Raw genomic sequence first — 15,344 nt, forward strand, 5'->3', positions numbered from 1 at the left:
GCAGAAAGGCATAAAGTTTTTATATTCTGGATCAGACCAACGACTTGAGTTTATAGCATATATAAAAGCTAGGCACACCAAACTTGGTAAGTCGCAAATCGAATTTGTTTTAGAATTTTTATAGGCAGCCACAGCTTGTGTTTTGATATACAGTTACAAAGACTACAAGTTCCTAAAATACTAAGCTTTAAATTTTAATTTTGCGTTAGTATTATGGGCAGGAATAACAAATCCTCATACTAAATATGTTTTGTTTATTTTTTTTACACACTTTTTCTTTAAGTAACTAAGCATTTTCAGTAAATATGTGGTTACAAGATATTAAAACTGTCATCATATTTCAAAAGCAGTATGTGGTCCATTGCTTGAGCTATTAGCTTAAGCAAGTTCGATTTCCACTTAAACGGAAGCAATTTTGCTTTTATTATTTTTACGTAGCGACCTCTGACCGGAGCGTAAATATAAACAAAATTCTCTTTTTTATTTTCATTGCGTATCTTCATAATTTGCACGGTCTCAAAATGTCGACAGCGCCGGATTTTCCTCGTTTTTTCAAAGCTAATAATGCTGGAAATATATGTAGAAGAAACATTATCTAAAATCTTATCTCAGCTTAAGCTCAGCAATTGAGCTCGATTGAAAATCTGCTGAATATTACTTTATTTCGAAAGGCATTTTTAAAGGAAGGAAAATGTTAAATAACTTCAATTGGGTGAATGCAAAATCGGATTTGATAAATCATTGCCTACTTTCGTGCGCATTTAGTTCACTTTGTTTGCTTATCCACTCATTTCAAAGTTTTGTACAGTTCAGGAGCACACGCACACACAAAAGCTCAATTGCAAGTATATAGATATATAACTTTTTGCCATTTCCGCTCACGTGCCGACTGGTTTGCTTCTTCGTTATTTGTGTCTTCGTAAATCGCAATTTGAAATTGCATGTCAATGGCGCAAAAACTCAATTTAATGAAATTCATTTCACTTAAGACCAGTCACAAGCCAAAAGGACTTAAGCATTGCAGCAACCCAAATACCTGCAATCACTTGCAGTATGAAATGCACAGGACACGAGCAAGGAAGGATGCAGCCACAACCGCTGAGGCGGAAAATTCTAAATGCAGCCAAAGTACTTACACACACATTTTAGCTGCAACCCAAGCATGTGGCATACAAAACCACTTAAAAACTACAGCCATGTTTAAGTTATGGGAATTCTTACTCTCTCGCTTATTTGTTGGTTAACGCAGCAAATTGCTTAACATTTTTATTATTATTTTCTGTTGTGTGTTTCAGCGGGCGCTTAAAATGTAATTTGTTGCGTTTTTGCCGAGTCCTTGGTTACGCTGGTCGCTGATGCATAACCAAGAGATTCAATTATAACTGCCAATCCCAACGCAACCACAAAGTAGCACACACATGCACCTATGTGCACTCATACATACGCATACATGTTTGTCTGTATACTGCCAAAATGCCTGCACCTGCTGTTAACCATTTGCGCCCCATTGATACACCAAACCAGCGTACGGCAAAACCAATTATCGTTAAATATGTGAAATAGCTCGAACATTATGCGAATGCAAATTCCAAACACTGCTCTGGTCAAATATTAGGTAAGTTTGAGTATTCAATCATTAGAATTGTCCATTCAATGTTGAGCTGTTTTAGCCTCTCAAACATTCCAAGAATTTCTAATTGGTAAACTTTGACAATAATAATTAGCTCGTTGCAAACTCAAATTGTATTGAAGCAAAGCACAAATTTAAGCCCAACTAAAATGAAATAGAAAAGTCAATAGACAAAGGAACGCTTAACTAACAGGTATCGAAATTCGATAATTCTTCTGATTTGATCTCTGCTCTAAAAATTTAATTTGATGACTCAAAGGCAGCAGCTCTACTCGAAGCTTAGTGAAATAAAAGTGGGACTTATAAGTTATATTTGTCTTTTATATAATTTGGCATAAAATATGTAGGTATATGTATAATGGCAGGTTCATTTTACAAAACAAGTGGACACATTAACTTATTATTGTTACTCAAAAAGATAAGGTACAAATTATTTATAGTCGCCTCTAAAAATATCGATGCCTTTTTGCCAAAAAATGGTTTCTGACTCACTCATCAACTGGTTAAATATTGTAATGGTAGTTCCTTAAGCTACGGCGAAGAAACGAAACATTCTTCTATTAAATTAGCTTTGCGTAATTTTAAAGGAATATTTTGCTATATACATGCTTTATAATATAAATATATAAATATGTACTATTAACTATTTGGTGGCTATACAATTTTAATACAGTGAAGCACATTTAGTTGGGACACATTTGGTCGATGACCTTGATGTAGTTCACGAGATGTTCACCAATGTTGGCTTTGATATATAAAGTGCACTGAGACTGCCGCTGCACACGCTCGTCCTGATCTCTGTCCGGCAGTTGCAGCAGATCGCTCAGTGAGTTGCTGCTGGTCATCACCTGTGAGCGTGAGGCATGCAGAAAGCTTATGATGCGCTCGTTGATATAATTTAATTGCTGCAAGAGAGAAGCGAGTTTAGTTAAAAACAAGTGCAGCAATAAAATTGCAAGACTTACGCCTTGCTCATTGCTCTGCTCGGTCTTTAGGCTCAAGTAGAGTTTGCTTGGATCCTCTCGATCTGGCACGACCTCAACCTTGGCCACAGGCGAAACAAAGGTCAGCACATCGCACTCCAGCTCCATGATGGCCAGCACAGTGGACGTTAAGAACAGCAGCGCCGGCCGCAGCTGCTCAGTGCCCTTTAAGGAGATCTCCTGGAAGAATAGGATCTGATCCGTGCTTAGCTGAGCAGGCAGGAAACGCCAAATGCGGTAGGAGCTAAAGTGCAAGGCCACATTGCGCGTCACACTGGGCTCCACCTGTTGCGGCATGGTATTGAAGCCAACTGTATGCAGCACGCCCTGTCCGGTGAGCGCCAGCATCTCAGCAGCGCCACTTAGCGGCTTGGTCAAGGCACCAACTATGCCCTTGGTGAGACCCGCGATGACGCCCACAGAGCTGCGCGCCTCCAGCGTATGATGCGCCAGGCCGCCCACAGCTCCCAGCAGACTTATGCCAAGACCCGTCAAGCCCTGCGTAAGGCCGTCGGCAAAGCCTTGTGGACGCGCACGACGCCGCGCCTCGGTTAGTTCAATGTGCTCCGAATCCAGCGTTAATCTGTCCAGATTGCGTGCTACACTGCCCGCCAGCTTGGTAACCGAATTGACAGTGCCCGCTGTTACATTTCGCAGCAGCGACGCCGAACCTTGCGTAACGCCCACCAGAAAGCCCCAAGGTCCGCGGAATAATCCCTCCACTGGCATGGATATGAAATCGCGCAGACCAGTGCTGAGCGAACGCGCCAAGCCACTGGGACTGCCAAGGATTTCGAGTGAGCCCACCACCCACCCGGCGCCGAAAATGGCGCCGCTCAGATAATGCAGACCCAGGGATTGGCCAAAGCGCAGCGGCACCGTGAGCAGCTGCTGACGCTCGTAGCGCGAAAAGGAGAGCGGGGAGTGATCCAATGCTATGTACAGTCTGGAGGATGTGTGCACCGAGAGCAGCAGGCTAAGCGGCTCCACGCAAAAGCTGTTCAGACGCAGTGGCTCCGATATGTACAACGCCTGCGTCACCACCAGATCTGGCAACAGCGTCTGACCCAAGGCCAGCTGCATGCGCGAGCTTTGCACGCGCGGCGTGTAAGTGCAATTGGATGGCTCGCACTCGACCAGCGTGTCCAGCAGACGATTGAGATAGGCATCCTCTATATACACACGGAATGGCTGGAAGCGACAGTGCACCGACTGCAGTGCCAGCTCGTCCTGGTAGAACACAAAGCTGAGCAGCGTCTGGGGTTGAGTTTGCGCCGCTTGCCGCTCGTACACCGCATTCAGATCGTAGACCAGAGGCAGGCAGGCTGTGCGCTTGTACAACTGCTGAGCGCAGAGCAGCACGGGAAAGTCATATTTGCCGCTGGAGTAGAGCTGGTTATCCACTTGCAGATTGGGCATGAGTAGGCGCAGCGAGCGCTGGTCATCGTCATCGATCTCGTCATAGACCAGCATCAGATCATCCGCATACATATTGCAGACCTCGGTCTTTAGATAGTCTCGCTCCGCATGCGCCGTCTGCAGGCTGAAGACGAAGCTCTTGATGAGCAAACGCAGCTGCAGCTGCATCTTAGGGTCACACTCCTCCTTGAAGTGCGCGCAATCAACGCTTATCAGCGCTGCCTCGCTGTCCGCTTCCCGCAGCGGCAGCTTCTCGATCTCGCTGTCACGCGGCGTCTGCGATGTCGGCGCCTCGTTGAAGCGCGAGCGCAGATCCTTGACAGAAAACTCCAGCTGCTGCGCTATGTAGTAGATGTTGACGCGTATAACGCGGTGCTTATCACAGACTACGACCTTAACGTCGCCATGGCTGGGCACATGCAGAAACTTCTTCCAGGACTTGTCCGTGCGTATGGGCTTGGACCAGCTGTACTTACGCTTGCCACTTGCGCCAGGCTCTGGACAAAAGCATTGTTAGTGGGTCAATATAATTGCTTACTCGCAGTCTCTGCTCACCATTGTAAACTGCCAAGGAAAGATTGCACACTGTAAAGTCGACGTCCGGAAAGTTGGCGTACATTTGGGGTGGCGTATAGTAGCATTTGCTAGAGGGCGCCACCAGCTGATTCCAGTCAAAGTGCTTGCTCGCCAGCTCGGGACTGGTGCAGGAGACATTGCTGTTGCCCGAGGCGCTCGTCTGGGCCACAACAAACTTGACATTGGTGTTATTGCTTAGGATAATCGCTGGCGCCGTGTCCTTGAACACGCTCAGATAATAAACATTTTGTCTTTCAATCAACGTGACGATCAAGGCAATGGACTCGCTGCCATGCTGCAGACTAAAGCAGCGACGCGTAAATGGCAGCGTTAGCGGTATGGGTATGGATATATCCTGGCTGCCAAGCACTGTGAAGCAGATGAAGTACACAAAGGCCGTGTCGCTGCTGTGCTTCGACTTGCGCGCCTTCAAATCAAAAAACACATTTGTGCTGATGCCAATGCTAAAAGGAATTAGGGTAACAATGGATGGCAACGAAAATTAAAGCAGCTGCTTACGGTTGCTGCAGCGGCTCAACACAGTTGAGCGTGCGTAGCCGCCTGATGAAGTCCAGCTTGGTCACCTCCTCGCGATTGGAGCTCTCCTTGTGGTCCATGGTCAGCGGCAACGCCTGCAGCGGCACATCTGTGAAGTTGGTTAGCACAAACTTGGAGCGCAGCTTGAACACGCGTCGTCCATCCTCCAGCCTGAACTCCAGCAGCATGCGCACCACTTCCTCATTGCGCAGCACGACCAGATCTATGTGCGAATTGGGGCGCAGCTGCAAATGCCGCACATTGCTGCCTGGGCTGACGTCCTCCAAGCAAATGGGCGACGAGCTCAACCAACTGGAGCCAAACGGCACATCAATGGTAAACAGTTGATTTAATGCTGGCACCATTTCCAAGCAGTTGGCTTTGAGCGAGACGCGTGTATTCCCCTTGGCAAGCCCAATGGCTATGTCCAGCTCCGTGGCATTGATGAACATGCCCCAGGCGGCAATATCCAGCCCTTGCGTGCAGCTGAACTCACGAGTGGCACCCACGCGATATTGCACATCGCACATGTTCTGAACTTTACTGCAACGCTCAACGCGCAGCTCTTCGTCATCGTCCAGTGGCCATTTCGTTGTGGACTTCTTGCTCAGCTTGTGCAGCGCTTGATCAATGCTCCAAGCCTGCTCGTCGTAGTGGAAGAACTTGTGCCAGTCCATGGTCTTGAGCATAAAAGTGTATTCGCTTTGCGAGGCGTCGCCCAAGGCACAGCTGAAATTATATAAAAGCTAATTAGTTGCTCATGATTATTAGAGAGGCCATCCTACGGAAATGAAAACTTTACGCGATGCTCCGTGGCATGTGTGGTGGCTGTGCTGAGCGCCAGGCGACCGCCCGCGGCGTCAATGGCCAAAGGCCTCTCCGTGCTGCTCTCTGTGGCCTGCAGCGCACAGTTAAGCAAATTGCAAATCTCAAAGATGGGCCAAATGCTCACGAGTATGCGCTGTGGCTGAAAATCGTCCTGCACGCCTGTCAGCGCAATATCCTCGCGCAATATGCGCACCCACAGGCTGATGAACTGCTGTGCCGACTGTGTGGGCACCTTGACTAGCCAGGGCAGGCTGTTGTTGGTCTTCAGTGGAATGTCGCCAGTGCGTCCCTTGGCCTGCCCAGCGCTGAGGTTGAGTCTACAGCACGAAATTAATTAATAACTTAATAGCGATGTGAGCAGAGCACTTACCGCATATTTATGTTTGTTTGCCGCATCACTTGATGGCAGAAGGAGGCGCGTCCCTTGGCTGCCAGCACATGCTCCAGCGCTTCCTTGTCTGGCTCGTCTTCCACACGAAACTCGGCTAGCAGCTCATACGGCACCATGCTCAGCAGCTCAATCTGTCCCTTGACCAATATGTACACCTGTGTGGCCGACAGCTTGGCCTGCTTGATGGTTATGCAACGCTGGCCAATGCGCAGCTGATGCACGCGCTGCTCCTCCTCAAACTTGAATGCTATATGCACTGAGCTGCTGGCCTCCAGCTGCTGTGTCTCTGGATTCTCCACGTAGAAGGTCAGCTCCTGGGTGTGAAAATCGCTGCAAAAGTGATAGAGACGCAGCTGCTGCGGAGCCAATTGAATGCGCTCCGAAGTGCCGCTCTGGCCAAAAGTTATGGGCAACTGCAGGCGATTGACGACGACGCACTTGGGCATCAACGTATGCAACTCCTCGCGCTGCTGCAGCACCTCCTGCCAGTGCTGCTTGGCGCTGTACAGCGTCTGTATAACACACGCGCTGCAATTGAAGCGCAGCTTGTCCAGCACAAAGTTGGCTTGCATCTTGCGCAGGCAGCCCACGTAGCGCACATAGCTCTGGAAGCTCATGGGCTCCATGACGTCGATCATGTTGAGAAAGCCCGAGTCCAGGCACTTGATGCGACTGCGAAAGTTCAACTCGACGCTATAATCAGTTGGCTTGTACATTTCCGTATGCAGCTGCAGATTGCTCACGTGCAGGGTGAGAAAGTTTTGTGAGATTTGCGTGGTGCTCTTGAGCTTATAGCTGTCCAGCTCGGGCGGCAGCACATCATACGCATCCGGTTGATTGAGCAAATTGAGCTCAATGTCCTGGCAGGCGAGCAGAAATTGCAGCTTTGGCACTAGCTCTGCCTGGAAGGTGGTGTCAATGCGCATGCAGCCCACCAGCACTTTGGGATGCAGCACAAAATCATTGTCCACATTGCCCTTGAAGTCGTGCACCACGCGGCAGCTGTCGATCTGCAGAGAGAGGATTATGTGTTGTTTGTTTATGTGATTATGATCCCACTATTTGATTTGTAAGCTAACCGATTGCAAATCCTCATCGGAGTCAGGTTCGAAGCAAGTGCCATCAACAGATACCAACGACTGCATTATGACAACGCGCCAAATGTTGGCGCTAATCTGACGCTCTGGTGGATTGATATGCTTGCTGGTCTGCTCGGAGAGCTCGAAGTCACAGTAGTACAAGAAAGTCTCGTGTGTCTCGCTAAAATACTCCATGCGGCATCTGATATGTATGGGATTATCCACCTGTAAGCAAGATTTGAGCTAAGCCAGCACTTCCAATGCAAATTATTTCGATACTTACTGGCATTGGCACCGGATAGATATGTATGTGCTTCATTTGACGTGGCTGTGGATAGCGCCAGCAGATGATGCCGTAGTTCTTTTTGATGATCTGCACCTGATACGGCATGGGCAGCATGTTGTCCGAGTTCAAGTAGACAAACTGAAAGGCGCCAGCTCTATGGGGGATACAGAAAACCTTTAGTATAAGTTAATTGAGCTAGTAGATGAGCCTTACCTCAGATCGTCTTGATAGAACTCTACCTTGGGCTTCTGCGTCAGCTTGGCGCGTTGTATTTCCGCCTTGGAGGGCGTGTATAGTGCCAGCAGCTCTGGCGACACTTCTTCCGGCATGCCCAGACTGGGACGCTGCTGTAGAAAGCCTGACCACTCGAGGCGCGCATGCTCCATAGTTCTATCGAAACCCGCACGCGCTTTGCGCAAATGCAACATGGTGAAGACGCCTGCATCCACATGCAGCACATTGAGCTTGAGCGTGGCGCAAATCAACAGCTGATCGCACCAAGGTTCGCTTAATAGATCCGCCGATAAGCGCATTAGCAGCGGATGCAATAGGATCTTGTCGCCCGCTTGTATAAAGAAGGCGCCCAACGTGGCCTTGACTGCCGCCTTATGCGGACGCAGATTGAACTTTAGATTGCCATTAAAGTCGCGAAGAATGGCGTTGAACTGATAGGTGCGTTCGTGGTCATAGAACTTAATCGTGAGGCTGTCACAGCGCAGATTGACGCGATCCCTGTTGAAGCAGGTCAGCTTGAGCTGGCGCAGGGGCGTCGTGTGCACCACTGGACGCTCGCTGCGCAGGGCAAAGCAAGGACTCTCATGCAGCACCGTATTGATGCGCACTACATCGCTGATCAGTTGCCGCACTGTGCTCTCGCAGAGACGCATTACCAAAGGCTTGAGCAGCTCCAGATCCATTTCTTTCTGCTGATGGCGATCGCGGTTCAGCTTGAACGTAAGCAAGGGCGACGGTATGCCAGAGCTGCCCAATGTGCCGGGCATTGTGAATATGACAGACTCACTGAAACATTCATCGCTAATGGACGTCGGCGGTGATTGCGCGCCGGGCACATGTACGGTAAAGTCAAACAAGGAGCCCTGCGTAACGGATTTGCGTAGATTCTGCGTGGTCATAAAGCTTGGCTGCGAAATCGTCACCAGCATCAGCGGCCGCAATATCAGCTGCTGCTCCAGCTCCACAGCATCATAAAGCCTCAACGCAAAGATGCCCGCCACAAAAGAAATGCTGCGCGGATAGAACCGCCGGCTGACGATCAATTCACTGGTTCTGGGTATTATTGAATTAGTGATCGAAGATATAATGGACACGCCTTTGGCTATGTAAATGCCAGAGTCACTCTGGCAGGAGCCGACAAATGTTTCGCTGCTCTTCGTCTCCGGCGTTTGAAAGTTCGTTCGCGGTGGCGACATGATGGAGTGTAATTTTTTTCTCTCCATTGGTATCAATACGCTACTGTTAGCTCTAGAAGTTGACACGCTGCGTAAATCCTTCAAGCAGCTTTCCTCTAATATCCTGCAAAAGCAAAATAATTGATATTAGGCATCTTCAAATAAGCAATAAAGTAAAATATGACTAGTTATCATAATCATTGTTTACATTGCAAATATTCGGAGCTAAAACAAAACTCAAATATTAGGATTCGAGCAATAAGTATAATAAATTTAAATATTATTTTTGATTATAATTGATTAACCTAAGTAATTCCCGATTATTTTTCATGATTTGTAATTAAAACTCTTTAATCACTACAAATATTTTCCATTTCCATATTGAATTGATTAGTAATCCTAATCGAACTTTAACAGCTATTGTGAAATATAAGATTAATACCTACCCTTGCAAGCGTTGGACCCGCACTATGAAACAGGAAATCAGATTAATTTGTGGTGAATTCAGCGAAGCCACAAAATCGGATACACAATTGTACTCAATGCTCTGGCCGCAAACTAGAAACCTTTCATAGCTAATGGCTGGCGCAAATACGGTTATAAAATCAAAATCTTTGAATATGTCCCATTTCAAGAGCGCATCGGAGCCCAATTGATTGTTCCACTCAAACGCTGGGTTATCGTATTCATTGGCGCGTGTCTCGGCCATACGATGCTGCTGCGTCTGCTGCCAATTGCCGGAGGATAACGATATTTTGCGCACACTTAGTTCATACTGACGATCCTCCACCAAGGAGCCGGGTGTGTGTAGCATATTCAACTCGGCGGCCTTGCTATAGATATCCGGGCGTATAAGCTGACGCACCAAGGGGTTCTCCAAATTTGGTGTAAGCCTAATGCTCTCAATCTGTAAATGTATAAAGCAGTTATGAGTTTTGAATTGAGTTTATTTATCAAATAGACATCCTTACCTGCAGCACTAAAACACTGCAGCATTGTTTCTCGGTCTCGAGTGGGGCATAAATGAAAATTCCTTTGCTATTTAAATGTACTATGGGCATTTGTTGCACGGTTTTAATTGTATCTTTGTATTGAGAGGGTCGACTTGCATTGGAGCCTTGGTAAGGGTTGTTTTTACGCACGTAATCCAGCAGCTCACACAGCGGTATACAGAACTCGGTCAACTGATCCAGGTCGAGCACCATTTCGATGGGTTGCACATCAATGAGCAGCTCCGTTATGCTACGTTCTTTGTGAAACAGATCACTTGCACCAATTTTCTGATAGAAGTCCCTCAGACTGACTGTGGTTATGACGACATTGAGCAGCGGCAAGTTGGAGCTATCGCCAAGCGTATTTATCTGAAAGCTATCCATTTGTGTCCATTCATTAGGCGACTTGGCTGTGAAGTAGTTGAGGTCCAGGGTTTCCACTTTGGCAGTCACTTTATTAAAGCTGTCATGTCTGTCCACATTAAATAGCAAATCCTCAAAGTTTAACGTTACGCGGCGGTGTTTACCATTGCCAAAGCTTTCCATTTCCAATGAAATGCGCGGTATAGTCCACTGTCCGAAAAATATAAAAGTCTCTTCATTCTTGTCAGCTGCAAGTAGCAAAAAATATGTTTAAATATTTTAACTGTATTATTCAAAAAAATATAACCGTAAACGCACTATGTGGTAAACTGTTCCACATAGACCATTTCAACTTCAGACGACCAGGCTGAATCTTTCCGGAGTTAATGTAGTCTTTAAGCTTATGAATTCAAGTCATCATTCTCGTATCTCTAATTCTATTAAGTAGTTAGTAGTGAGATCTATTGATTCATACTATCTTAGATGGATAAGAAAACTGCTCTATGAAGTCTTTCAGGCTTCCTTTTGCCTGTTACTCACAAAAATATTGAGACCACGACAGACTCAACGATAGGACATGTGCTAAATTTTTAACTTATTCTGCCTTATTTATCCGTTAATTGGCACAGCAAACGGATAGGGATATAAAATCGACGATTCTCAATTATTGCAAGTAATATCAACTTATACCATAATTTTTGTTTAAAGAGATTGAAAGCATTTTTAACCTTTGTTCCTTTTGGGACTGTGTGTCGCGGGCTCAAGTTCCAGAAACTCCTTAATGAGGGGCTGATTTTGTGCACTTCCAGTGTATATCTCTAGTCGAGTGTTATCTGCAGTTTTGGAGCAATTGAGCATGTAACTAGACATGCGGAACGATGTGTACATGGTGCAAAGTATGCCAAAGTGTTCATGCAGCAGCTTCAACTGGAAGACAACATATTATAAAATAAAATAAAACAAATTTGCCATTTGTTATCTGGACTTACACGATGTCCATAGAAACATATAGCTGACATATCAATGTGCACATTGACACACCAAGTAACCACTTTATCCGATTCCGTTTCAGCATTTTCATTAGCCCAATCAACTTTTTTTAAGTCTGCAACACTTGATATGGAACTGAAAGGTTGAGATTCAGTTTCATCGGTCGATTGCTTAGAATCGTTGCTTTCAGGCACCACCAGTTTCTTTTGTGATATGACCAATGTGACTGTTGTGCGCACAGGCGCCATCAGCGTCTCCGTTTGCGAGCCCTTGCGATAGCGTATAATGAAATCATTGAACTCCAATATCCAGTTGAACGGCTGATCCGATTTGATGGCAGGATTCACTAGCAAGCGTATATTGCCACGCGAAACGACTGAGCTGAAATTGGATTTGATCTTCACTCGTGGCAATTGTATAGATGTATACTCCATCGTTATATGCTCGCTCTTCTTGCGCCGCATCAGCTCACACACATCAATTCTGCTCTGGGCGGACTCCACGAATATGACAACCGTGGAGAGTCGCTCAACAAGAGCTACATAGTCTCGCTTCGCTGTTTCCGGCGCCTGCGTTGCGACGGGATTTACAACAAACGTAATTGCGTGCTTCTCGTCCCGATCCGAGCTGGCGTGCACTGTCTCCTCTGGTATGGAGATCTTACGACTGGGACGACTGAAGCGACGCCCTTGTAACTCATTTATAGACATTTTAAACGCCGCAGCTGAGGTAACCGATAAGCTTGAAAAGGAATTTTGTCGTTCTGACGGAGCGTCCTGATCTGTGTCCGTTTCTGTAATGCACATAAAATTTATCTTTAACTGCAATAAATACTAAGCTATGCATGTTGCTTACCAGTTTCGGTGCATTCGATGGACTGGACAAAGGATTTGAGGAACTGCAGCAAATAGACATCGAGCGTAAGCCGAAAGCTCTCCAGCCATAAGCAGACCACTGTGCTGGGCGGTGGATCCACTTGTGCTGCGCTCTCTGGTATGGGAAACTGCAGCTGCAGCTCCATCCACTTGTTGGTTACGCCTTTGTTGGTGGAGAACACCACATTGCGCACATTCATCACACTGTGATGCACATCCGCATTGATGTTGCGCACCGATGCGAGCATGGCATGGTGGGTATGATATTTGCGATAGCCCAGACGCAGCTTGCTGATCAGCGTCTGCAGCCTGATGACATCGGCGGAGGGACTTGTTTCGGCAATTGCTGTGGCCAGCGCTGCTAACTCGTTGGGCTTGTAGCTAATGCACATTAATATGATGCGCTGGGCAATCAAAAATTCGCGCTTCGAGAACTCCATGTTAATGATTTCGGCGGTGATGACTGCTGATTCCAGCGCTGCCACATTGGTGCGCCATTTCTCGGGCATCAATAGACGATTATACTGAAACGTCATGCGTGGTATGTTGATCAGCTTGGCATTGTGCTGCTCCGGCGAAGTGTTGAGCGCTGTAAACGTTAGATCCTTCACATCAAACTCGTAGGTGAGATAACAGGAGTCGACTATCTCGCGCGGCTTGTCCTGCAGATGGGTGATCAACTGCACAATGCGCTCTGGATTCGCTGGCCCGCAAACGCTGCCCGTGGCCAGTGGCACTCTAAGTCGCAGGTAGGGCAGCATGGATAGACTTTCGTGACTGGCCTGATTGGTTAGGGGATAGAATTGCACATTCATGTCGCGCAGCTCGATTTTATAGTTACAGGTGGGCATGAAGCCAATGAGATACTCAAAGTCCTTGTAGGTCATAAACTCGTTGGCATATTCCTGATGGGTGGTCACGACGGTCGGTTCATTGTCATTATTGGAGTCTGCATGAATTCCTTGGTAATTGAGTGAGCAGACTAAATCGCTAATTACATTTTTAACCTGAAGAAACGACTGCGAAAAATGGAATGTTATGCCAGCGGACAGCAGACGGTACTTAACACGCAGTCCAAAGTCCTTCAACTCGTTGGTCACCGATGATGCTGCAACTTCTGCTGCTTGCTTAGGCATGGTCCTCGAGGAGCGATATTCGACAATGTCAAAGGCCATTACCGGACTGCGGAAGAGCATATACTCATCCGTAATGCGTGAGAAGTAATCATCATAGTTGTTGCTGCACCAGGCTCGATCCGCAAACGTGTAATACTCATCAAACAGGCTCTTGTCTATATACGCACGCTCATTCTGATACTAAAAAAAGGGAGATATAAGATTTTAGTTTGATTTTGTGAAGATGTAAACAGTATATACCTCTTTGGTATTCAGTAAACTTCGGTCTATGGGATCGTCGCTGCGATAGGGGCCCAATGGCTCCATGTAAATGCTTGACAGACCCGCTCGCACATTCGCCCAGTCTACCTCCTTCAGCTGGGAGCGTTCATAGTAAATTCCGCCCAAGCTAATGCGCAAAATGGGCGTGTATTTGATTCGTTTGATGCTGCCCATGGCCTGGTCTATAAAATACTCGGAGTTCTTGAGCATAAAGTTGAGTTGCTCTGCATAGACGCCCACATCGAAGGCATGGCCAATGACATCCCCTGAATCCAGACTTCCGCCGGTATCGGTAAGCCTTGGCAGCAGATTCCAAGCCCATTGAAAGACAGTATTGCGTTCCTCTCGATTTTGGTGTTGGCTAGCGCTAGGTGCAATCGTTGGTTCATCAATTGTAAATATGTCCTCATCCATGTCGGCGGGCTTGAGATCGAGGAGCATTTTAATAAGCCTCATTACCATCGGCAGCTGCAGCGAGGATACATTGATGTCGAGCGATTTGGTTAAGACGCCTATACGTGTGGTGCTTGTGGTGCTCATGGTGTTAATATTATGTTTGCGCAGCACGCGGCATTCCAGCGTACAGCGATAAAGCACCGGCTCCTGGCACACGTCAATGCGTCCCGCAGGATTGCGTTGGTCCAGACATATGGTTAGATCGGAAATTTGCAGGAGCTTGCGCATGCACACATTCACCGGATGCACATCTACCATGCCATTTTGCCATTTTTCATTGGCGGGCGTGAAGCTTAAATACTGCACATTCATGGAGACAACTATGTCGTCTTCCACATACTTGAGAATAATGTTGTGGCATTGCACATTGATATTGTTGATGATTTTGTTGACTGTATTAGAGTTAGTAGCGCCCGCTTGCGGTGGCGCAGGTTCCACTAGCTCAGCCCGACTGCCTTTGAGTTTCCTTCGCTGATCGCGAAATAATGTTGCTCGGCTTTTTTTGCTTTCTTCGTCGGGAAGTTTCGCCACAAACTCTATGGTGTTTATCACAATGCGGACTGGCTCTGACATTAGCTTTGTCCATGGCACTTGAATGCTCAGCTCGTGAATGTGCCCGGAGAGCAGCTCAATAGGTAAATTTAGCTCCTCTTGCAGCACATCCAGACGTAGGTCCAGATTCTGAAATGTCACCTCACCCTCCCATAGCGATACCTGTGCGTCTTCATCGCGTAAGTCCTTAACATATTTCGCCACGTAGTTTAGCAATATTGGTGTAATATACGATTCCAGCTTAAACATGGTGCAGCTTAACTTCGTACTGGGCTTCTCAGTTAATTGGTCTCCACGGTAAGTAATGCAATGCACATTCTGTTAATTTTGTGTTGATTTTATGCCTGAATAAAAACAAAAATAACAAGTACTATAATTTTGTTGTTTACTTTTTAGCCCCGGCATCTAGTGTTGACTAACATTTAAATATGTTTGCAAAATTATTTGCCGCATTAATTATGCCGTGGTTGTTAATCAAAAAAGTTGATATAATTTTGCAAGTACAATATATGAGCGAATGTATTGCTGTTATTGCAAAAAAAAAAAAAAAAACTTAGCATGCATAATCAAAAATAGTCGTT

The 15,344-nt window shown here is 46.6% G+C and overlaps 1 protein-coding gene across 3 annotated transcripts; it reads right to left on the minus strand.

Moving 5' to 3' along the window:
• Positions 1-2,276: 2,276 nt before the first annotated feature.
• On the minus strand, positions 2,277-15,136 carry LOC108603506 (vacuolar protein sorting-associated protein 13B). 3 transcript variants are annotated; one of them, XM_017992379.1, is made up of 15 exons: positions 13,735-15,120; positions 12,339-13,674; positions 11,483-12,276; positions 11,222-11,420; positions 10,110-10,741; positions 9,585-10,045; positions 7,943-9,262; positions 7,727-7,883; positions 7,444-7,668; positions 6,344-7,374; positions 5,931-6,290; positions 5,128-5,874; positions 4,588-5,072; positions 2,596-4,529; positions 2,277-2,535 (listed from the first exon to the last, which is right to left on the minus strand). In XM_017992379.1, the coding sequence occupies exons 1-15, from the start codon at positions 15,010-15,012 to the stop codon at positions 2,314-2,316; spliced, it is 11,181 nt and encodes a 3,726-aa protein (XP_017847868.1). In that variant the 5' UTR covers positions 15,013-15,120; the 3' UTR covers positions 2,277-2,313. The 3 variants fall into 3 exon arrangements, with proteins under 3 accessions (XP_017847868.1, XP_017847869.1, XP_017847870.1); XM_017992380.1 differs by lacking the exons at positions 2,277-2,535; positions 2,596-4,529; positions 4,588-5,072 and having other exon boundaries at positions 5,685-5,874; positions 5,948-6,290; positions 13,735-15,131; XM_017992381.2 differs by lacking the exons at positions 2,277-2,535; positions 2,596-4,529; positions 4,588-5,072; ... (8 more) ...; positions 11,222-11,420; positions 11,483-12,276 and having other exon boundaries at positions 12,998-13,140; positions 13,200-13,674; positions 13,735-15,136.
• Positions 15,137-15,344: the final 208 nt, after the last annotated feature.

The sequence above is a fragment of the Drosophila busckii genome, chromosome 3R, assembly GCF_011750605.1.
Source record: "Drosophila busckii strain San Diego stock center, stock number 13000-0081.31 chromosome 3R, ASM1175060v1, whole genome shotgun sequence".
In the NCBI taxonomy this organism is placed as follows: Eukaryota; Metazoa; Arthropoda; class Insecta; order Diptera; family Drosophilidae; genus Drosophila; species Drosophila busckii.

Bases quoted from the DNA above. Each gene is read 5' to 3' on its own strand.
- LOC108603506 (XM_017992379.1), bottom strand. From the start codon at position 15,012: ATGTTTAAGCTGGAATCGTATATTACACCAATATTGCTAAACTACGTG. The intron at 9,263-9,584 runs GTAGGTATTAAT...TTGCTTTTGCAG, and splicing joins CGGGTCCAACGCTTGCAAGG to GATATTAGAGGAAAGCTGCT. The intron at 7,884-7,942 runs GTAAGGCTCATC...TATCCCCCATAG, and splicing joins TTCTATCAAGACGATCTGAG to AGCTGGCGCCTTTCAGTTTG.